This window comes from Leopardus geoffroyi, chromosome C1 (assembly GCF_018350155.1).
Source record: "Leopardus geoffroyi isolate Oge1 chromosome C1, O.geoffroyi_Oge1_pat1.0, whole genome shotgun sequence".
Lineage (NCBI taxonomy): Eukaryota > Metazoa > Chordata > Mammalia > Carnivora > Felidae > Leopardus > Leopardus geoffroyi.
In genome coordinates, this window is record NC_059328.1 from 20,416,256 (window position 1) to 20,439,857 (window position 23,602).

Genomic DNA, 23,602 nt, shown 5'->3' on the forward strand with positions numbered 1-23,602 from the left:
CTTTAGCTAGAGAGATTTTTTTTATTGAACTTTCATGTTCTGCAGAATTAGCCCTCAATATTACTAGAGCTTTAAGTGCAAACATAAGGGTATACTCAGTTCACTGTGCTATCTTTAGAATGAAGAATACACATTTAAAGTTGCTTGGGTCTGTTACAGTTCTAGTTTTTTGTTAGCGATTTCCAAGTCACCTTTCTTACTCTACTGCCCTATGTTTAGTTTGTTTCCCCCCACTGTCATTTTTGTTCTTTCTTCTAAGGTGTGTGAATAAATGAGTATAAATAAGATTTAATTTATTATTCCTTGTTGCTTCTTCTGAATTTACTGTCTTGGCTGTTCATTTTGGTCATTCAGTTAAATTAGCCTTTTTCAGTCCCTCTGAGGAGCTCTAGTTACAATAGTCTTGGTACCATTGGTATTCAATTCATGACAACTATATTGTGTGCTCTTGAAGAGAAGGGTCTGTGTTTGGCTTGTTCTTTGCTGGATTTTCAAAGTCTAGTGCAGTGCCTAGCATACTAGGCATTGAAAATTTTATCTTATGGATTCTTGAAGTCACTTATTTCAGTCTTTTTGCATCTCGGCAGAACTGAACATACAATTTGCATACTGCACCAGAGAGAAATCCCCTTGATGTAGTCTTTTCTGGTGTTTAATCATAAATATATAACTTCCTTTCTTCAATTCCAAATGTCTCCATCATGTCATTCTATATCCGTGAGTTCTTTTTGCTCTATAGAATTGACTATTCCAGGATACTCCTTAAAATAATGCTTTTAAAATTTGACCATAATTAGGGGCGCCTGGGTGGCGCAGTCGGTTAAGCGTCCGACTTCAGCCAGGTCACGATCTCACGGTCCGTGAGTTCGAGCCCCATGTCGGGCTCTGGGCTGGTGGCTCAGAGCCTGGAGCCTGTTTCCGATTCTGTGTCTCCCTCTCTCTCTGCCCCTCCCCCATTCATGCTCTGTCTCTCTCTGTCCCAAAAATAAATAAACGTTGAAAAAAAAAATTTTAAATTTGACCATAATTAAATCTCCTCATATTCAAATGACAGTTCATTTATTGATCTAATTATTTATATTTGAGAAATTTTTGAAGTCTGAAACTAATTATACTTCTTGCAGATTTAGGGGTATTTCCCTCCTGATGTGAACCTTTAGAATAATCTCTACTTAGAAATGTTTTTTCAATTACACACGCCTGCCTTAAAAAGTTTGTGGAAGATGCTGAATCCCTGTTTCCTGGGAGGGGATGGTGAAGGTGGGCTGTGCTCCAGAATGAGCTATCGGCCAGTGTGCTGTCATTTCTTCTCAGGATGGGAACAGAAATGTTTACCACAATGCTAACTGAGCAGCAGTTATATTAAATTTGACATTTTGGTTTTTTAACCTCTACCTATTAGTCTGATGCTGTTTTCTTTTTAAATATTTATTTTTGATAGAGACAGAGCATGAGTGGGGGAGGGGCAGAGAAAGAGGGAGACAGAGAATCAGAAGCAGGCTCCAGGCTCCGAGCTGTCAGCACAGAGCTCAACGCAGGGCTCGAACTCACAGACCAAGAGATCATGACCTGAGCCAAAGTCGGACGCTCAACTGACTGAGCCACCCAGGCGCCCCCTAGTCTGATACTGTTTTGAATCCCACTCTCTATTTTACCATTTACCTGAATTGTAGTATGGGGTTTTTTTGTCTGCTTTCTCTGCTTTTTCCTCTTTTATTCCTTTTAGTTTTTTCAAGCACACACCAATCTTAGCTTAAGTCCCTTGCCTTTGATTCTCTGCTTTTTAGGTGCTATGTCTTTCATCCTAGTCAGCATTCCTCCACGTCTAGCACAGTGCCTGGTATTTGGTAAAAACCCAGTTAACGTTTTAAGAAAATTAAAGAGTGAGTAGTAACAGATTAGTTGACTCTTATGGGTGGTCATAGTGATATTACTCTGGGAAATTATGTACCATAGTAATTTATTCATACATACAAAATGGTTAAGAGTGTGCATACAGCTCTCCCTGCTCCACCTCCATTTATTACCTGTGTGACATTGTGAAAATTGTTTCATGTTCATGACTTTATTTCCTCTTCCGTAAGATGATGATAGTCATAGAATCTATCTACTGTACAAGCTTTTTGAACCAGTCTTCCTCTGCACCCTTAACAGTGGTTATTCTCTCTCCTCAGATGTGTCCTCTCCGGGTTCTTTGTGGCTTCTTGTCATTCGTGTTTCAGCTTGAGTGTCATCTTTTGAGAGAGCTCCTCTGTATCAGGCAGGATTTATAGGTATAAGCAACAGAAACCAACTCTGGCTGATTCTTGAAAGGTTATTAGGGAAACTCACAAAATATCAGGGAAGGTCACAAAGCCAAGCTTGAAGACTGGGCTAAAACGAAGGAAGTTGGGTAGCAGCCAGGACCCACGGCCAAAATCGTTTACAGAATCAATCCATGAGGTCACTGCTGCTGCTTATACAGCTTACACCACCACCACCAGCTGACTGGACCTTCATGGCCATTATAGCCACAACTTGCTGCCAGCATGGACTCTCGCTGGTCCTCTGATTCTTTGATCCCAGATCCCAATTAAAGTCTGGGGCTGATATGTCTCATTGGCATAGCCTGGGTCATAGGCACACACTCTAGCTGTCAGGGATCTTCAGAGAAGGAATCTTAGTCTGAACTATTCTCACTTCATAGTGAGAGGCACTCTGTCTTCTTCTAAACTCATTAGATGGGGGATTCTCAAAATATAGGAAGGGCTTCAAATGCTGAGCATCTAGAAACTCCACAAATGTGTACTACATTTTCTTTGACCTCAAGTCTAAAAGTAGCCCATCAATCACTTTAACATCAAGTTATTTTATTTTCATCACAGCACTTTTCACCTGGGATATTCTTATTTTATTTGTATTTTTGTTTATTATCTATTCCCTCCTGCTAGAATGTTAGTACTGTGAGAGTAAGGAACTTGCCTGGTTTGTTCACTGCTGTATCTCCTGGGTCTGCAATAGTACCCGACATAGAGGAGATCCTTCTTGCACTCATTTGTTGAACGAATAACTATATAAAGCTCTTAGCACAATTCCTAGTACATAATAGGTGTGTATTTGGCAATTTACTATTTCTTAGCAGATAAAAGTACTTACATTCTTTTAAAAATAAAATTAAAGGGGCGCCTGGGTGGCGCAGTCGGTTAAGCGTCCGACTTCAGCCAGGTCACGATCTCGCTGTCCGTGAGTTCGAGCCCCGCGTCAGGCTCTGGGCTGATGGCTCGGAGCCTGGAGCCTGTTTCCGATTCTGTGTCTCCCTCTCTCTCTGCCCCTCCCCTGTTCATGCTCTGTCTCTCTCTGTCCCAAAAATAAATAAACGTTGAAAAAAAAATTAAAAAAAAATAAATAAATAAAATTAAAGAAAAAACTTTATACCTACATTATTTCATTTGACCTTTCTAGTAGTCTTCCAAGAATAAGGCTTTTGGGGGTGAAGAATGAGCCTTTTTCTGGTGAGGCGTCTGTGGCCCCTTCAGTGTTTATTCCAATTCTTCCTGTGCCTATGAGACACAGGAATGAGAACCTACTTGGGGAGATTGAGAGAGTACCAAGGCCACATAGCTGGTCCTACTTAATACCAGGTATACTCCATGACATTGGTGTTCTTTCCATTATGATAAGTCTCACTCTATATTCTTGGTGATTGTGGGGGAAATTACTGTTGTTTTGGAGGGGGGGGGCAGGGAGGCTTGACCAGTATATCACAAACCAGAGCCATAAACATAATTGCAGGCCAGTGTTTAGTTTATGCCAGTTTGTCCAAATTCACATTTTTAATTTGATGGCCAGAGGCCCCTGGAAAAGTCCTCATGAAACCATAGTTGTTTACAGTTGGCATCCCTACATGTTCTTCATGTTCACAGGTTTTGTGATCCTAAACAGTGCCAGTGGCTTCCGTATCTCCCTGGTAATGCTCACAAAGATGCAATGCTGGATGGTTTCCACATTGTGAGGGAAGGTTCTTGCCCTTTTAAGAGCTTATGATCCCCAAATCAATCATGGGGGCATAAGCCCCAAAGTACTCAGGCTGAAAGAGAACATCTAATTAGATAGCAAGATTTTTATTGTCCTACTCTGTGCCTAGCACTAAAGAAAAAAATCTGCGATAACATAGTGTTTATATAGAGAGTTTCTTTTTGTGATTAAATGCCAAAGGAAAAGAAGGAGTCTGCTCACAGAACAGGTGGAGAGAGTGTGATTTCAGGAGGGTATGCTAGGAGTCTGTAGGAGGGCAACTGATGGAAAAGCAGGGCCAGGAGATCCAGAAGTGGTCTTGGGAATCCTGCTGGCTGGGGAGAGTTGGCAGGGAGGCCTGGTGCGCCCTGAGAGCCATCATCACAGCACAAAGGGCCAAATGGGGAAGATAGACTAGACCTCCTGCATGCCTTCAGAGGTGGAACCAGGACCAAAGGTTGGAAATAACAGGAGGTAGAACTTTCTTTTAAAAGCTTTGGAGTTTTTTTCTGCATTTATTTTCTTTCTCAAGCATTTTTTTTTCTGATTGCAATATTAATGTGCTTTTGTAGAAAAAAAAAATTGAAAACTTCAAAGAGCAGAAGGTAAAAAATCAGTCACACTACTGTTTAAAGATGGCTATTATTATTTTTTATATTTTCCTTTTTAAAAAAAAATTTGTAACGTTTATTTATTTTTGAGAGACAGAGCACAAGCGGGGGAGGGGCAGAGAGAGAGGGAGACACCGAATCCGAAGCAGGCTCCAGCTCTGAGCTGTCAGCATGGAGCCCAACGCGGGGCTCAAACCCGTGAGCCGCAAGACCATGACCTGAGCCAAAGTCAGACACTTAACGGACTGAGCTACTCAGGTGCCCCTTGTAATTCCTTTTTTTTTTTTTTTTTTTTTTTTTTTTTTAAATTTTTTTTTTCAACGTTTATTTATTTTTGGGACAGAGAGAGACAGAGCATGAACGGGGGAGGGGCAGAGAGAGAGGGAGACACAGAATCAGAAACAGGCTCCAGGCTCTGAGCCATCAGCCCAGAGCCCGACGCGGGGCTCGAACTCACGGACCGCGAGATCGTGACCTGGCTGAAGTCGGACGCTTAACCGACTGCGCCACCCAGGCGCCCCTGTAATTCCTTTTTAAACACAGCTTTGATAATAGTATTTATTGAAAAAGCATCATGTTATCTTGGAAACATTTGGTGTAATGTAAGCATTTTTCCTTCATAAGTAACATTTCTAATGCTGCTTAATATCATATGGCTATACATTGTTTAGCCATTCCTCTATCATTGAAAAATTTGGTACTTTCAGTTTTTTTGTTTTTACAAAATCTGTGATGAATATGCTTGGGTATAGACTTTTGTATTTCTTATATTTTGTAATTTCTTATGTAAGTTATCAGAAATGAGATTAGTAGGTCTTTCTAACCATCAGAGTTTATAACAAAGGAATAAGTTGCTTCAGGAGATGAGACTGAAAGCCTACCTATCAGGATATTGAAGAGGGATCTCTTTATTAGATTGGATTGTGGACATGATCACCTTTACATTTCCGGTCCACTCTTTGATTCTATCAATTTGTTAAAGTGTTGAGTGCTCTGTCTGTGGTACTGATTTGGTTTTGGAGAGAGCCAAGCTGAGCAGCAGGGATTCAAAGTATAATTAAAAGACTGGTTGCCACAGTTGCATATTGAGCAAGTGGAAGTTGACATCTTTCTTGCTTGCCTTGTTCTTACTTTTAGGATCTTCCTTCATACTCCTATCCAACCCCCCACTTTCTGGTGAAGCATGCATGACTCTTTCAATGTTTGTTCCAATACTTCCTGTAGCTCTGAGTCATTGTCTCCCCCCTCCCACCCTCTTTACCTTCCAAAAGTTCTTCAACACTATGGAGCAGAGCCAGCCCACCATGTCATAAATCACAGGCAATAACCAGTTCACTGGGTAGGCTGGTGGGATGTTTTAGGGGTGGAACCAGGACTCTGAAGCCACCTTATTCCATCCCCCAAGGTTTGATGATTTTTTTTCCCCAGGTAATTAAATGTGTGTCTTGTGGACCTGGGCTTGGCTGGAATGCTCAAGGGTCCTGAAGATCCTTCTATAGCTTCCTGCTGTTGAATTCATTAAGAGAAGATGGCAAAAGTCAACATAACTAGAGACCTCATCCGTAGGCAGATCAAGGTAAGCAGCTCAGCCCTTTGAACCAGAGCATGAAGTCCTTTCTTCCTAACAGATTCATTTTACAGCTGAAGAAACTGAGGTCTGGAGTTGGTGACTTGCCTGAAGTCACATAGCTAATTAGTGGTAGACCTAGGACTAAAATCAAGGTCTCTTGACTCCCATCTTCTTTGCCCAAGAATATGGAATTCATGGAGACTCCTCTATCCCAGTGCTTTGTACTTGGGCTGCTGAAATTAATGGACGTCGGTGGGGAGGGGAGCCATCAGTGTACTGTGCGTGTGTGTTGTGCATGTGTGTACACAACTGTGTGTACATATGTAGGTGTGTGTGGGGGGGTGGGTGTAGCAGAAGAAAATATGACATCTTCATGTTGCTCCAGCTGCTAAGTTGTGCATGTAACAGACCCTAGAAGAGTCTTAGTCCCGGTTCAGCTTAGACTCTTTTTTCTTTTCTTTAAGGGTCTTCTGCACCTGTCCTGTGCAGTTTGTACATTCTGTGAGATGAATGGATGAAGGGGCTGTCAAGTTCATTTAGCAAGATAGCCCAGGCTTTGTCAGGGGAACCTGCAGTAAAGGAACACAGAGATTTAATGGAAGAAATTCTACCAGGACTTGATGTGCTCCTATAGTAAGAACCCCAAGCTGGGTCAGGAGCTTAATCTTACCACTGCCCTAATTACCTATAAGACTTGAATCATTTTACCTCCCTGTGTTTTCTGTTGTTAAATGATAATAGTGTCTGCCTTTAAGGCTGATCATAGAGAATGAAATCTGAAAGAACACAGGAAGTTCTTTGAAAAGGTTAAGTGCTAAAAATGTTTTTAATTAAAAATCTTTAAAAAATTAAGTGGCATGCAGCATAAGCTATGATCATCAAAAAGGATTGAGTGTATACATGAGCTATGTGCTTAGTGCACGGAGCACATCAATCTGTGTTTTGTATATTTTTCCCTTCATCCCTGAATCCTTTAGGGGCTTTGTCCATTTGTGGGAGGTTTTGTTTGTAATTTTTTTAGACTGGGTGGCCCTCAAGGGCAAGGACCATTTCCTAGAGGCACAGAATCATAGAGTTGGAGGGACCATGCAAATTATTTTTTTCCTTTGAATACCCCCCACATTATGTGTCCTAAAGGTGATGCCCACCCTCTCTCTCTAACCTAAAGATGGAAACTCCTTTATTTGTTGTTTTCAATTTTTCTTTCTTTTCATTCTTTCCTTCCTTTCTCTTTCTTTCTTTCTTTCTTTCTTTCTTTCTTTCTTTCTTTCTTTCTTTCTGCCTTTTGTAACCCAACAAGCACAATTTAATGCTTATGTTTTTAATGTTTATTTATTTATTTTGAGAGAGAGAGAGAGCAAGCATGCATGGAGTAGGGGCAGAGAGAGAGAGAAAGAGAGAGAATATCCCAGGCAGGCTCCACATTGTCAGCGCAGAGCCTGATGCAGGGCTCGATCTCATGGACTGTGAGATCATGACCTGACCCAAAATCAAGAGTCAGACACTCAACCGTCTGAGCCACCCAGGCACCCTATGCTTAATTTTATACTCTTTTATTATTCTCTAATCCCTGCCCAAGTATAGTGCAGGCTCCTGCAGCCCAATTTCTTACTATCTTTTGTAGCTCCTGCAGTGCCCAGGACAGTGCTGGATATATAATAGGCACGTAGTAAATCATATTGAATTGAATCAATGAAACTGAGTTTGTTTCTGTCCCGCAGGAGCGGGGTGCTCTGAGCTTTGAGCGTCGCTACCATGTCACTGACCCCTTTATCAGACGACTGGGCCTGGAAGCAGAGCTACAGGTAAGAAATCAAGTTTGCACCTTAGATGCAGATGGCTGGCTCTTAATTCTCTGCCTGTAGAGAACCCTTCTGGCATTATTCAAGGCAAAAACAAGTTTTTCTCTGCAGGTCATACCTAATGGTTTCCTGTCCTTTCTAGCAGTTTTATTAAGCAGGTAAACATAGGCAGGTAAATCAAGGTTAGTGATTGACATGGTCACACAGAAATTGTTTTTTGGTCATATTATTTGCTTTGTGTTTGGAAAAATATTGTTGAGGTGCATACCACTGTTTTTACTATTGACTTGGACAGTAATTATTCTTACCTTTGCAAAGGAAGTTAAAGTTTACAAAGTGTTTTTACATAGTGTTTTCTCATTTTAGTTTCAAAGAAATGCTGTGGGGAGGTATATAAGGAATGGGTATTTTCTTAAAAAGGGTTTAGTAAGGCCAAGCATCTTGTCCAGTGTTGTCCTGTCCAGTCCATGGAGAGCCAGGCCTTTAATCCAGAAGTTCAACTCTTTCGTTGTGTCCAATAGAGACACTCCATAGTGTTAATTCCAGGCCCTTTCCTTCCTCCAGATCATGTTTTCAATCCAACATTTAGCTGTCCTGTCCAACTTAGTATTACCTGCAGGTTGAGTAAGAATTCTCTTTGGTTCCTTCAAGTTAGTATATATAAGTGATCCTGTTGATCTTAGAAAAAGACTAGAAAGAAATTTATTGAATGTTCACAGTGTTATCTTAGGGTAGTGAGATTACAGATGGTTGTTACTGCTTTTTTAAATTATAAACTTTTATCCATTTTAAAATATAACTACATTGTGGGGCGGCTGGGTGGTTCAGTCAGTTAGGTATGCGACTTTGGCTCAGGTCATGATCTCACAGTTCATGAGTTTGAGCCCTGCATCAGGCTCTGTGCTGACAGCTCAGAGCCTGGAGCCTGCTTCAGATCCTGTGTGTCCCTCTCTCTCTGCCCCCTCCCCCATGGGTGCACATGCGTTTTCTCTCTCTCTCTCTCTCTCTCTCAAAATTAAATAAACATTAAAAAAAATTTTTTTTTAATTTTTTTAACGTTTATTCATTTTTGAGACAGAGAGAGACAGAGCATGAATGGGGGAGGGTCAGAGGGAGAGGGAGACACAGAATCGGAAACAGGCTCCAGGCTCTGAGCAGTCAGCACAGAGCCCGACGCGGGGCTCGAACTCACGGACCGCGAGATCATGACCTGAGCTGAAGTCGGACGCTCAACCGACTGAGCCACCCAGGCGCCCCTAAAAATTTTTTAAAAATAAAATATAACTACATTAATGGTAATATGGAAAAGATAAGTAAAAATTACTTCTTAGTCCCATCTCCCTAAAACAATTATTATTAGCATTTTGTGTACTTCCTTTTTTCTCCTGCATATTTTCACATAATTGTAATCCTACTTTACATTGAATTTTGTATCTTAAATTAAGATACATATTAACATATGATTAACATATAATAAGTCTTTTCTCCATGTTACCAAGTAGTCTTCACAATTTTTACTTAAAATTTTTCTTTTTTTTTTAAATGTTTATTTATTTTTGAGGGGGGGATGATGTCGGCAGCAGAGAGAGAGGGAGAGAGGATCCAAAGCAGGCTCCACACTGTCAGTGCAGAGCCCAAGGCAGGGCTCAAACTCAAATCATGAGATCATGACCTGAACCAAAGTCAGACACTTAACTGACTGAGCCACCCAGGTGCCCCCCAATTTTTCTGATTATAGAAGTGATAAATATTACCATAGTTGAAAATATGGAATAGACAGAAAAATATAGAAAAGAAAACAAAATATCATCTAGAGATAAACATTGTTAACCTTTGGTATACTGCCTTTGTGTATTATGAAGCAGAATACTAGTTAAGAGATGGGTATTAGAGCTGCATAAATTTAGTTTTAAAACCTATCTCTTGGGGTGCCTGGGTGGCTCAGTCAGTTAAGCGGCCAACTTCGGCTCAGGTCATGATCTCGCGGTCCGTGAGTTCGAGCCCCGCGTCGGGCTCTGTGCTGACAGCTCAGAGCCTGGAGCCTGTTTCAGATTCTGTGTCTCCCTCTCTCTGACCCTCCCCCGTTCATGCTCTGTCTCTCTCTGTCTCAAAAATAAATAAACATTAAAAAAAAAAAACAAAACCTATCTCTTCCCCAGCTGTATAGCCTTGTGCATGTTACCCCTAGTTTCCCAATCTGTAAACTAGAACAATAACTGAGCATAGCTGTAATGATTATATGAGTTTTGTGTGAAGGACTAACACAATGCCTGGATTATAGCAAACTAGTTCAATAAGTAACAATTATGATTCTTAAGTCTTCCAGTTTTTTTCCATGCTTATATAAATTTTCCCCCCACAAAATTGGGCTCATACCATTTACACAGTTGAGTAAACTGCTTTATACTTTTTATATCTTGATTGCTTTCCCATATTTCTAAAAATTCTTTGAAGACATAATTTCTACTAATTTGTTTATCCTTTATTGTTCTGTAGTTTCTTTCTATATTTCCCTTGGAATATAACTCAAAGTACTTCCCTCTAGTGCAGTTGGGGGCAGGGCATGGATGATTTTACCTCCAAAGGGATTTTTAGCAACGTCTGAAAACAATTTTGGTTGTCCAAACTCGAAGGGTACTACTGACATATAGTGGAAAGGGGATAGGGATGCTGCTAAACCTCCTACAGTGCACAGGACAGCAGAGAGTGCGCAGCAGAGAAATATGCGGCCCCAGTGCCAACAGTGCCGTGGTTGAGAAGCCCTGCTCTGGTGGATGCTGAGTAGACAGTGATCACTGACTGGCTCAGCCGTTTCTTTTAGCTGTGCCTCCATCCAACCCATATTCTGTTCCATCTCTTCGTAGTTAAATAACTTTGTTCAGAATAGACTTAGAAACTTCTATGAACACAAAAAAGGATCCCATCTATTGTTTCCCAAAGGTTGGAACTCAAATACAAAATTACATGAAGGTGAATTATTTCAATTTGCACTTCCCTAACCTATGTAGCAGTGCATAGGATGAAAGAATGTCCAGATGTACAGATTATTTTGAGAGAGAGAGAGAGAGAGAGCGCGAGCATGAGCAGGGGAGGGGTAGAGAGAGAATCCCAAGCAGGCTCTATGCCCAGCGCGGAGGTATGGAGCTTGACATGGGGCTCAATTCCACAAACGTGAGATCGTGACTTGAGCCGAAATCAAGAGTTAGACCCTTAACCAGCTGAGCCACCCAGGTGCCCAGGAATGCACAGATTTAGATGTAAAAAACAAACAAAACAAAAAAGAAACAAAAACTCTAGTTTAAATCCCAGCTTTGCCACTTGTGAGACTTAGAGAAGTGAGAGCAGATGGAAAGAAGAGGACTGGGAGAAAAATAGGTTTGGGAAAGATTCAGGGGTTGGACATTTTAAATTTGGAAGCCTGTTGGATAGCTTTGTGGAGATGTCAAGTAGGAAGTGATGGTACTAATTGGGAGAGAGAGCTGTGGACTGTAGGGAGAAATCCGGAGACTCAAATGTCTATGGACCTCTAGAGAATAGGGCCCAAGACCTGGCTGTGGAGACACTCCTGCTTTCAGGAGTTGATTACCAGCTACCCAAGAAAGTTACCCAAGAAGGGGTGGTCAGTCGGGTCACCTGGGTGGCGCAGTCGGTTAAGCGTCCGACTTCAGCCAGGTCACGATCTCGCGGTCCGTGAGTTCGAGCCCCGTGTCAGGCTCTGGGCTGATGGCTCAGAGCCTGGAGCCTGTTTCCGATTCTGTGTCTCCCTCTCTCTCTGCCCCTCCCCCGTTCATGCTCTGTCTCTCTCTGTCCCAAAAAAAATAAATAAACGTTGAAAAAAAAAATTTAAAGAAGGGGTGGTCAGTGAAGTAGAAAGGAAATAAAACCAGGAGAGTGGAAAGCCCACATAATGAGAATATTACAAGAAAGGAATGGTCGCTTCTGCTCAATGCTTTTGAAAGGTTCAGTAAGATGAGGATAGAACAATGACTGTGGTCTTTACTGGAGCAGTTTTATTGGAATGGTGGGAGTAGATGCTAGACTGGAGGGGTTGTGAGAGTGAATTGGAGGTAAAAAAGTGGCAACCACAGTGTAGAGAACTCTCTTTTGTCTCTCTTGTTTTTAAAATTATTTTATTATACTTTTTAATTTACATCCAAATTAGCATATAGTGCAACAATGATTTCAGGAGTAGATTCCTTAATGCCCCTTCCCCATTTAGCCCATCCCCCCTCCCACACCCTCCTCCAGGAACCCTCTGTTTGTTCTCCATATATAAGAGTCTCTTATGGTTTGCCCCTCTCCCTGTTTTTATATTATTTTTGTTTCCCTTCCCTTATGTTCATCTGTTTTGTCTCTTAAAAATGTTTTTTTAATGTTTATTTCTTAGAGAGAGAGAGAGAGAGAGAGAGAGAGAGGCAGGGACAGAGCATGAGCAGGGAAGGGGCAGAGACAGAAGGAGACACAGAATTCGAAGCAGGCTCCAGGCTCTGAGCTGTCAGCACAGAGCCTGATGTGGGGCTAGAACCCACGAGCCGCGAAATCATGACCTGAGCCGAAGTCAGATACTTAAATGACTGAGCCACCCAGATGCCCTTGTTTTGTCTCTTAAAGTCCTCATGTGAGTGAAGTTATATGATATTTGTCTTTCTCTGACTAATTTTGCTTAGCATAATACCCTCCAGTTCCATCCACGTAGTTGCAAATGGCAAGATTTCTTTCCTTTTGATTGCAGAATAATACTCCATTATGTACATATACCACATCTTTGTCCATTCATCCATCGATGGACACTTGGGCTCTTTCCATACTTTGGCTATTGTTGATAGTGCTTGGTATAAACATTGGGATGCATGTGTCCCTTTGAAACAGCACACCTGTATCCCTTGGATAAATACCTATTAGTGCAATTGCTGAGTCTTAGGGTAGTTCTATCTTTAGTTTTTTGAGGAACCTCCATACTATTTTCCCGAGTGGCTGCACCAGCTTGCATTCCCACCAACAATGCAAAAGAGATCCTCTTTCTCCGCATCCTCGCCAACATCTGTTGTTGCCTGAGCTGTTAATGTTAGCCATTCTGACAGGTGTAAGGTGGTATCTCATTGTGGTTTTGATTTATGTTTCCCTGATGATGAGTGATGTTGAGCATTTTTTCATGTGTCGGTTGGCCATCTGGATATCTTCTTTGGAGAAGTGTCTATTCATGTCTTTTGCCCATTTCTTCACTGGATTATTTGTTTTTTGGGTGTTGAGTTTGATAAGTTCTTTATAGATTTTGGATACTAACCCTTTATCTGATATGTCATTTGCAAATATCTTCTTCCATTTTATCGGTTGCCGTTTAGTTTTGATGCTTGTTTCCTTCACTGTGCAGAAGCTTTTTATTTTGATGAGGTCCTAATTTCTCTCTCTTTTTTTAAGAAGGTGATGGAAATTTATGTATTACAAAATTGCCCCTAGGTGAAAGGAGACAGGATGTAGGCAGTAAAAAGGATAAACCGTAAAAGATAGTTTCTTCTCTTGCCCCTCTGTGTCTACTATTCAGCTTTCTTTTCTTCAGCTCTCTGTCCTCCGTCTTCGGGTTGGCTTTAACCAATGGGGAGTCATTTCAGAAAATTGGAGGAAGAATGACATCTTTTTTATCCCCCTCACTTCTTTCCTTCAAAGTCATTTTATTTTTGTTTTCAGCTTTACTGAGTTGTGTAGACAACTCTTGAAGAAATTTATTTACAAAAGGAAGCAAAGAACTAGAGATGTGGCTACGAGGGTCTATGGGACTAAGGGAGGGATTCATAAGAATGGGAAGAAATACTAGCACATGATTGTATGTTGATGGCAGGAGAAAGTTTGCTGATTTAGGAGGACAGAATAATTGAAGGAACAAAGTCCTGGGGAATGCTGGAGGGGATAGGATTCAGAGTTCAAGCAGTTCGGGCCTTGGTAACAGCAAAGACATATCTATCATTTTTACAGGGTCCAGTGGGTCTGGGATCAGGAGAGAGGCATAGACTGGAATAAACACTGGAGAGTGACTGACAGAGAGATAGTCTATAGTAGCATGTTTCAGTGTGGTCTGCAGGCCCCTGGGGATCCTCATTGACCTTTCAAGGGAATCCATGAGGCCCAAACTACTTTCATAGTATTACTAAGAAATTGTTTGCAAAACAAAAGCAAAAACAAAAATTAGCTCATTTAAAATTTGCAAAAAAAAAAAGTGATTCGCCGTAGCATGAGTCAAGGCAAATATTGCATCAAATCAATGACTTATTAACGCCATGCATTTGCAGTAACCAAAAAAAACAAAAAACAAAAAAACAACAACAAATTTTACTTAAAACGTCCTTGATATGAAGCAATAGAAGGTAGTAGTTTTATTAAATTTCAACCTTTAAGTACACATCTCTTTCGTATTCTGTATTATGGGGTGGGAAGTACTGCGCCATGGTGGTTGTCTTGAGGAAAAAGCACTTGTGCTGTTGTTTGAGTTGCAAGCCCTACTAGCCACTTTTTTCATGAAGTGCCATCTTAAATAATGACTACCAGACAAAAACTGGGGTTATTCAAATATGAGTATTTGGGCAGATATTTTCTCTTTTTTTACATTTTTATTTATTTATTTACTTTTAAGTTTATTTATTTTGAAAGAGAGTGTGAGCAAGTGGGGAGAGGCAGAGAGAGGAAGAGAGAGAATTGCAAGCAAGCTCCATGCTGTCAGCACAGAGCCCAACTTGAGGCTCCATCCCATGAACCAAGAGTTGGATGCTTAACTGACTGAGCCACTCAGGTGCCCCAATATTTTATTTGTTTTTTTAAAGTAGGCTCCACACCCAACATGGTGCTTGAACTCACAACCCCGAGATCAAGAGTTGCATGCAGAGGGCACTTGGAATTCTCTCTCTCTGCCCACCCCCCTCCAATAAATAAATAAACTTTAAAAAGTAATGATTAGGGGCACCTGGTGGCTCAGTGGGTTGAGCATCCAACCCTGGATTTCTGATCTGGTCATGATCTCTTGGTGTATGATATTGAGCCCCTTGTTGGGCTTTGTGCTGACAGCACAGACCCTGCTTTGAGAATCTCTGTCTCCCTCTCTCTCTTCCCTTCCCCCACTTGTGTGTGCATGCTCTCTCCCAAAATGAATAAATAAATAAATAAATTTTTTAAAATAATAATTTTAAAAAAGAGTCACATGTTCTACCAACTGAGTCAGCCAGGAGCCCCATGGCAGACATTTTTTTAAAAATGAATGAACTGAGGGGCACCTGGGTGGCTCAGTCGGTTGAGCATCTGACTCTTGATTTTGGCTCAGGTCATGATCCTACAGTTTGTGAGTTTGAGCCCCACATCAGTCTCTGCACTGATAGCGTGGAGCCTGCTTAGGATTCTCTCCCTCTCAAAATAATAAATAAAATAATTAAAAAAAATTTTTTTTAATGAAATGAGCTGTCACTTTAAGAAAAACAACTGACAATATTTGTTGCCAAGGATAAAACTTGAACTTTTAGGCAAAATAAGAGAGAGAGAGAGAGAGAGAGAGAGAGAGAGAGAGAATGAATGAGAATATAGGAAAACTTGTATCTGCCACCATGAGCGTGGTAACTTCTCAATACTTAAAAGGCTTTTTCCATCCGTGGTGATACAAACAAATGTCAACAATATTATATAATGAATGTTAGCATTGAAGATCTTTAAATTCAGTGAGTCACTGTTGTCAAAATGACCAACATATGATGCAACAGACTCATACATGCATAAAAGAGCTATGCATAATGCAAACTAGACCAATGCACTTGAATGTAGGAGGGTACCAATAGTTCATTTATGTGGTTTCAGATCCTACATTGTAATATAAGAACTCATTACTTGTGGAGTTTTGGTGCAATATCAAAGAATGATATCTACAGTTACCTGAAAAGGGTATTAAAATACTCCTTCCTATTGCAACTACATATCTTTGTGAGGATGTATTTTTGTTATATACTTCAACCAAAATAACATATTGCAACAGACTGAATACAAAAGTAGGTATGAGAACCCAGTTATCTTCCATTAAGCTAGACATTATGTAAAGCAATGCCACTCTTCTCATTAAATTGTTTTGTCTTAGAAAATATATTTACTTTTCATTTAAAATGTATTAACTTATCATTTTTGTTATTTTTAAATGAGATAATATGAACAATTTCCATTTTAATTTCTAATATGGTAAATATCAATAAATATAACCCAGGGCACCTGGGTGGCTCAGTCAGTTAAGCATTCGACTCTTGGTTTTGGCTCACGTCATGATCTCACAGCTTCGTGGATTCGAGCCTTGAATCAGGCTGTGTGCTGGGCAGCTCAGAGCCTGCTTGGGATTTTCTCTCTCTTCTCTCTCTCTGCCCCTCTCCCTCTCACTCTGTCTTTGTCTCTCTCAAAATAAATAAATAAACTTAAAAAAAATTAAGTAAATACGTAAAGCAAGCCCATATAAACAAAAGCTCTTTGAGAGCCTCAGTAATTTTTTTTTTAATGTTTATTTATTTTTGAGAGAAAGAGAGAGTGAGCAGAGGAGGGGCAGAGAGAGAGAGAGAGAGAGGGAGATAGAGGATCAGAAGCAGGCTTTGTGCCTGACAGCAGAGAGCCCGATGTGGGGCTTGAAATCAACCGTGAGATCATGACCTGAGCTGAAGTCGGATGCTTAACCAACTGAGCCACCCTGGCCCCCTATCAGTAATTTTTAACAATGTAAAGGGTATTAAGACAAAAGTTCAAGAACCACCAGTCTATAAGAGCCATGAAACAAGATGACTGGATAATGTCTCCTGGGGATAAAGTAGGAAGTGAGAGAGGAGAGCTCAAGATCAAGAGCCAAGGTGTCTCAACATACAGAGATTATCCATTCCTCCTTTTCCTCTAGCCACAGGAAATAGAAAGAATAGGCATAGAGGTGGGAGAACGTGTGGTATGATGGAAGCCATGATGAGTTTTAGAATCTTAACTCCTAAAAGGCTGTCTTTCCCCCCACCCCACCCTACCCCCGCCCCCCCAAAAGGCTGTCTTATTTCCTTCTTTCCTAGTTTGAGGTTGGAAGTGTATCTTTTTGTGAGTATCTCACACCTCCCCTTGGCCAACTAGTAATTGAAATGCCATTGTGAGTCATATGACCTTGAATAAGTCTATCTTCTAGCACACATTTCTTCATCAATAAAATAATACACATATCCTGTTAGGTTTATGAGGAGGAGTAAACAAGTTAATTTATCTAAAGTACTTAGTACAATGCCTAGCATATTGTAAAGTCATGTTATATAGCCCTCAAATATTAGCTGATATTGTTGTTGTTATTTGTAGAAAGCTCTTAAAGTTTCCTGAGATGCCAATTTGCTGGCATCTAACTTTTTAAAACACTTGACAGTCATTTCCTTTCCTTGTTTTATTTCCCACCCATTGTCATATATGGACTGCACATTGGTTAACAGCAGTTTATTTTTAGCATTAAGAAGAGGGGATTATTGGAGACTGGAGATGGGATAAAAGAGGTAAAATCTCCTTTTTGTGGTTATTGATTATAATGTTTTCTTCTTTATTATCTGAGGAAGATTTTTTCCCCTGGATTTCCTAACTTGCTACTTTGTATGCTTTTGAAAAATGCAAAAGGAAATGCAAAAAAATACTTTTAGGACGTAGAGCGCTGAACAGTTAGTGGATGTTCACTAAAAACCTCTTGGTTTGATTGGCTTTTTAAATTTTCTGTAGTAAAATTCACTTTTTAAATCTTATCCCTGTTCACCCATACTATTTCTCTACCTTCCAGTTTAGTAACCTGGCCCTATTTTTATTTTTTGACTTTGTTGTTTGCATTGTGAGTTACTTGAAATTTCAGAGTTCAGCCACTCTGGTGTCTTGTTACCTTTCCTGTGTATGTAGAATTTATATCCACAGAGATGCCGATTGAAAAAGCATCCAAGGGGCGTCCTAAAGGTTCAACCACTTGAGTGTCTGACTCTTGATTTTGGCTCAGGTCACGATCCTAGGTCATGATGCTCAGCATGGAGTCTGATCCCAAGGGCAATGGAGAACCATTGAATAGTTTTTACGGTGGGAGCAATGTGATCAGAATTAAGCTTCAAAGAAAATTATCTTGGCTTCAAAATTAATATTGCATAGGTCTAAATATACCAGACCAGTTAAGGGGCTGTGGCAGTGATTCAAGAAGACGTGATGGAAGAGATCCTAAGGGGGATCCTGTGAGACAAAGTACCAGAGACATCACTACAAGCATAAAACATACAGACATCACAATGACTCTAAACCCGTATCTTTCTATAATAACACTGAATGTAAATGGATTAAATGCGCCAACCAAAAGACATAGGGTATCAGAATGGATAAAAAAACAAGACCCATCTATTTGCTGTCTACAAGAGACTCATTTTAGATCTGAGGACACCTTTAGATTGAGAGTGAGGGGATGGAGAACTATTTATCATGTTACTGGAAGCCAAAAGAAAGCTGGAGTAGCCATACTTATATCAGACAAACTAGACTTTAAATTAAGGGCTGTAACAAGAGATGAAGAAGGGCATTATATAATAGTTACAGGGTCTATCCACCACGAGGAACTAACAATTATAAATGTCTATGCGCCGAATACCGGAGCCCCCAAATATATAAAACAATTACTCATAAACATCAGCAACCTTATTGATAAGAATGTGGTAATTGCAGGGGACTTTAACACTCCACTTTAACACTCCACTTACAGAAATGGATAGATCATCTAGACACACGGTCAATAAAGAAACAAGGGCCCTGAATGAGACATTGGATCAGATGGACTTGACAGATATATTTAGAACTCTGCATCCCAAAGCAACAGAATATACTTTCTTCTCGAGTGCACATGGAACATTCTCCAAGATAGATCATATACTGGGTCACAAAACAGCCCTTCATAAGTTTACAAGAATTGAAATTATACCATGCATACTTTCAGACCACAATGCTATGAAGCTTGAAATCAACCACAGGAAAAAGTCTGGAAAACCTCCAAAAGCATGGAGGTTAAAGAACACCCTACTAAAGAATGAGTGGGTCAACCAGGCAATTAGAGAAGAAATTCAAAAATACATGGAAACAAACGGAAATGAAAATACAACAATCCAGACGCTTTGGGATGCAGCGAAGGCAGTCCTGAGAGGAAAATACATCGCAATCCAGGCCTATCTCAAGAAAGAAGAAAAATCCCAAATACAAAAACTAACAGCACACCTAAAGGAACTAGAAGCAGAACAGCAAAGGCAGCCTAAACCCAGCAGAAGAAGAGAAATAATAAAGATCAGAGCAGAAATAAACAATATAGAATCTAAAAAAACAGTAGAGCAGATCAACGAAACCAAGAGTTGGTTTTTTGAAAAAATAAACAAAATTGACAAACCTCTAGCCAGGCTTCTCAAAAAGAAAAGGGAGATGACCCAAATAGATAAAATCATGAATGAAAATGGAATTATTACAACCAATCCCTCAGAGATACAAACAATTATCAGGGAATACTATGAAAAATTATATGCCAACAAATTGGACAACCTGGAAGAAATGGACAAATTCCTAAACACCCACACTCTTCTAAAACTCAATCAGGAGGAAATAGAAAGCTTGAACAGACCCATAACCAGCGAAGAAATTGAATCGGTTATCAAAAATCTCCCAACAAATAAGAGTCCAGGACCAGATGGCTTCCCAGGGGAGTTCTACCAGACGTTTAAAGCAGAGATAATACCTATCCTTCTCAAGCTATTCCAAGAAATAGAAAGGGAAGGAGAACTTCCAGACTCATTCTATGAAGCCAGTATTACTTTGATTCCTAAACCAGACAGAGACCCAGTAAAAAAAGAGAACTACAGGCCAATATCCCTGATGAATATGGATGCAAAAATTCTCAGTAAGATACTAGCAAATCGAATTCAACAGCATATAAAAAGAATTATTCACCATGATCAAGTGGGATTCATTCCTGGGATGCAGGGCTGGTTCAACATCCACAAATCAATCAACGTGATACATCACATTAGTAAAAAAAAATGAGAAGAACCATATGATCCTGTCAATCGATGCAGAAAAGGCCTTTGACAAAATCCAGCACCCTTTCTTAATAAAAACCCTTGAGAAAGTCGGGATAGAAGGAACATACTTACACATCATAAAAGCCATTTATGAAAAGCCCACAGCTAACATCATCCTCAATGGGGAAAAACTGAGAGCTTTTTCCCTGAGATCAGGAACACGATGGGGATGCCCACTCTCACCACTGTTGTTTAACATAGTGTTGGAAGTTCTAGCATCAGCAATCAGACAACAAAAGGAAATCAAAGGCATCAAAATTGGCAAAGATGAAGTCAAGCTTTCGCTTTTTGCAGATGACATGATATTATACATGGAAAATCCGATAGACTCCACCAAAAGTCTGCTAGAACTGATACATGAATTCAGCAAAGTTGCAGGATACAAAATCAATGTACAGAAATCAGTTGCATTCTTATACATTAACAATGAAGCAACAGAAAGACAAATAAAGAAACGGATCCCATTCACAATTGCACCAAGAAGCATAAAATACCTGGGAATAAATCTAACCAAAGATGTAAAAGATCTGTATGCTGAAAACTATAGAAAGCTTATGAAGGTAGTTGAAGAAGATATAAAGAAATGGAAAGACATTCCCTGCTCATGGATTGGAAGAATAAATATTGTCAAAATGTCAATACTACCCAAAGCTATCTACACATTCAATCCCAATCAAAATTGCACCAGCATTCTTCTCGAAACTAGAACAAGCAATCCTAAAATTCATATGGAACCACAAAAGGCCCCGAATAGCCAAAGTAATTTTGAAGAAGAAGACCAAAGCAGGAGGCATCACAATCCCAGACTTTAGCCTCTACTACAAAGCTGTCATCATCAAGACAGCATGGTATTGGCACAAAAACAGACACATAGACCAATGGAATAGAATAGAAACCCCAGAACTAGACCCACAAACGTATGGCCAACTCATCTTTGACAAAGCAGGAAAGAACATCCAATGGAAAAAAGACAGTCTCTTTAACAAATGGTGCTGGGAGAACTGGACAGCAACATGCAGAAGGTTGAAACTAGACCACTTTCTCACACCATTCACAAAAATAAATTCAAAATGGATAAAGGACCTGAATGTGAGACAGGAAACCATCAAAACCCTAGAGGAGAAAGCAGGAAAAGACCTCTCTGACCTCAGCCGTAGCAATCTCTTACTCGACACATCCCCAAAGGCAAGGGAATTAAAAGGAAAAATGAATTACTGGGACCTTATGAAGATAAAAAGCTTCTGCACAGCAAAGGAAACAACCAACAAAACTAAAAGGCAACCAACGGAATGGGAAAAGATATTTGCAAATGACATATCAGACAAAGGGCTAGTATCCAAAATCTATAAAGAGCTCACCAAACTCCACACCCGAAAAACAAATAACCCAGTGAAGAAATGGGCAGAAAACATGAATAGACACTTCTGTAAAGAAGACATCCGGATGGCCAACAGGCACATGAAAAGATGTTCAACGTCGCTCCTTATCAGGGAAATACAAATCAAAACCACACTCAGATATCACCTCACACCAGTCAGAGTGGCCAAAATGAACAAATCAGGAGACTATAGATGCTGGAGAGGATGTGGAGAAACGGGAACCCTCTTGCACTGTTGGTGGGAATGCAAATTGGTGCAGCCGCTCTGGAAAGCAGTGTGGAGGTTCCTCAGAAAATTAAAAATAGACCTACGCTATGACCCAGCAATAGCACTGCTAGGAATTTACCCAAGGGATACAGGAGCATAGGGGCACTTGTACCCCAATGTTTATAGCAGCACTCTCAACAATAGCCAAATTGTGGAAAGAGCCTAAATGTCCATCAACTGATGAATGGATAAAGAAATCGTGGTTTATATACACAATGGAATACTACGTGGCAATGAGAAAGAATGAAATATGGCCTTTTGTAGCAACGTGGATGGAACTGGAGAGTGTGATGCTAAGTGAAATAAGCCATACAGAGAAAGACAGATACCATATGGTTTCACTCTTATGTGGATCCTGAGAAACTTAACAGAAACCCATGGGGGAGGGGAAGGAAAAAAAAAAAGAGGTTAGAGTGGGAGAGAGCCAAAGCATAAGAGACTCTTAAAAACTGAGAACAAACTGAGGGTTGATGGGGGGTGGGAGGGAGGGGAGGGTGGGTGATGGGTATTGAGGAGGGCACCTTTTGGGATGAGCACTGGGTGTTGTATGGAAACCAATTTGACAATAAATTTCATATATTGAAAAAAAAAAAAAAGAAGAAGAAGACGTGATGGGTTACCTGAACCAAGATAATGGTAATTTGGATAGAGTGAAGTCAGTGAATTTGAAAGACATTTAAGAGATAAAATAAATAGAATTCTTGGTGACTTGATATGAAACGTTAGGAAAAGAGGAATCAAGAGTGAAGGTCAAATTTCTGCCTTAGGGAGCACTGGAAAAGGAATAGGTTTGAGGGGAAAGATAACAAGCTCAGTATGGAGGCTCTGGAGCTGTATGTTATGTGTTGTCTAGCACTTTCTGGATAGGTAGTTGGAATACTTGGGTCTGAGCTTAAGATAGAGGTACACACTGGAGGTGTTGATTTGGGAGCAGTGAGCAGTATAGAGATTGGAACAATGAAAGTGAGTTGCGATTGCCTTTGGGGAATGTGTAGAGTGGGAGGAAAGCCTAGGATAGAGCCATAAAGAAGACAAACATAAGGGCCATGTGAACAAAAAAGAATATGGAAAGGATACCAAGAAAGACTAGCTAGAAGAGTAGGAAGAGAAAACAGAGAGACGGTGATGCTACAGAACCCTGAAGAAGAAAGTTTCATTGAGGAGGAAGTGGTCAGCACCATCAAATACTACCAGGGGCCAAGTAAGGTAAGGATTAAGAAGTGTCCATTGATTTAGGTCAGGGAAGCTACATTGATTTAGGGCAAGGGTAACCTTGGCAAGCACCATTTTTGTGGTGTGTGGTATAGATAATAGGAATTACTGGAAGTGAGGAAGTGAAAATACTGAGTATAGACTACTCTTTCATTCTTCTCTGTGAAGGGGAAGAGAAATGGAAGGCATAGCTCAACATGGATTTGGCGTCAAGGAAGTACTTTTCTAGATTAGAGAAACTTGGGCATGTATAATTCCAAGGGAAAGGAATCAGTAGAGAAAGGGAAAGTTGAAGATACAAGAGAATATCATCCAGGGTTGGGGTTTTGTCAGATGAATGTTGCAAGAGAATGATTTTAGTAACGAGTCATGAATTCTTAAGGGAATAGGAAGGCAAGTAAAGACATAAAGGCAGCATGTGAAGAGAGAATAGAGGGAATGACTAGACGTGGAGGACTTGTTGATGATGAAGAATGAGTGAAACATGACTTGAGATATATATATATTCTCTCTTTTCACTTACCAATATATCTTGGAAATCACTTGTATAAGTTCATAGAGTCCTTTTCATAGGTGCATAGACCTCTTATTACTACTCTATTATGTAGATGAACCAATATTTATTCAATGAATTTCCCATGTATGGACTCTTACAGTTGTTTCTAAT

The 23,602-nt window shown here is 40.2% G+C and overlaps 1 protein-coding gene across 5 annotated transcripts in view; it reads left to right on the forward strand.

Annotated features, from left to right (window-relative positions):
* The window catches only part of WDTC1 (WD and tetratricopeptide repeats 1), a 70,527-nt gene that overhangs the window by 12,558 nt on the left and 34,367 nt on the right, over nt 1-23,602 (forward strand). For all 5 annotated transcript variants that reach the window (XM_045476229.1, XM_045476233.1, XM_045476231.1 and 2 more), the window contains exons 2-3: nt 6,033-6,180; nt 7,896-7,979. In XM_045476229.1, the coding sequence (XP_045332185.1) occupies nt 6,133-6,180; nt 7,896-7,979 (132 nt within the window). In that variant the 5' untranslated portion in view covers nt 6,033-6,132. The remainder of the gene's footprint in view (nt 1-6,032; nt 6,181-7,895; nt 7,980-23,602) is intronic.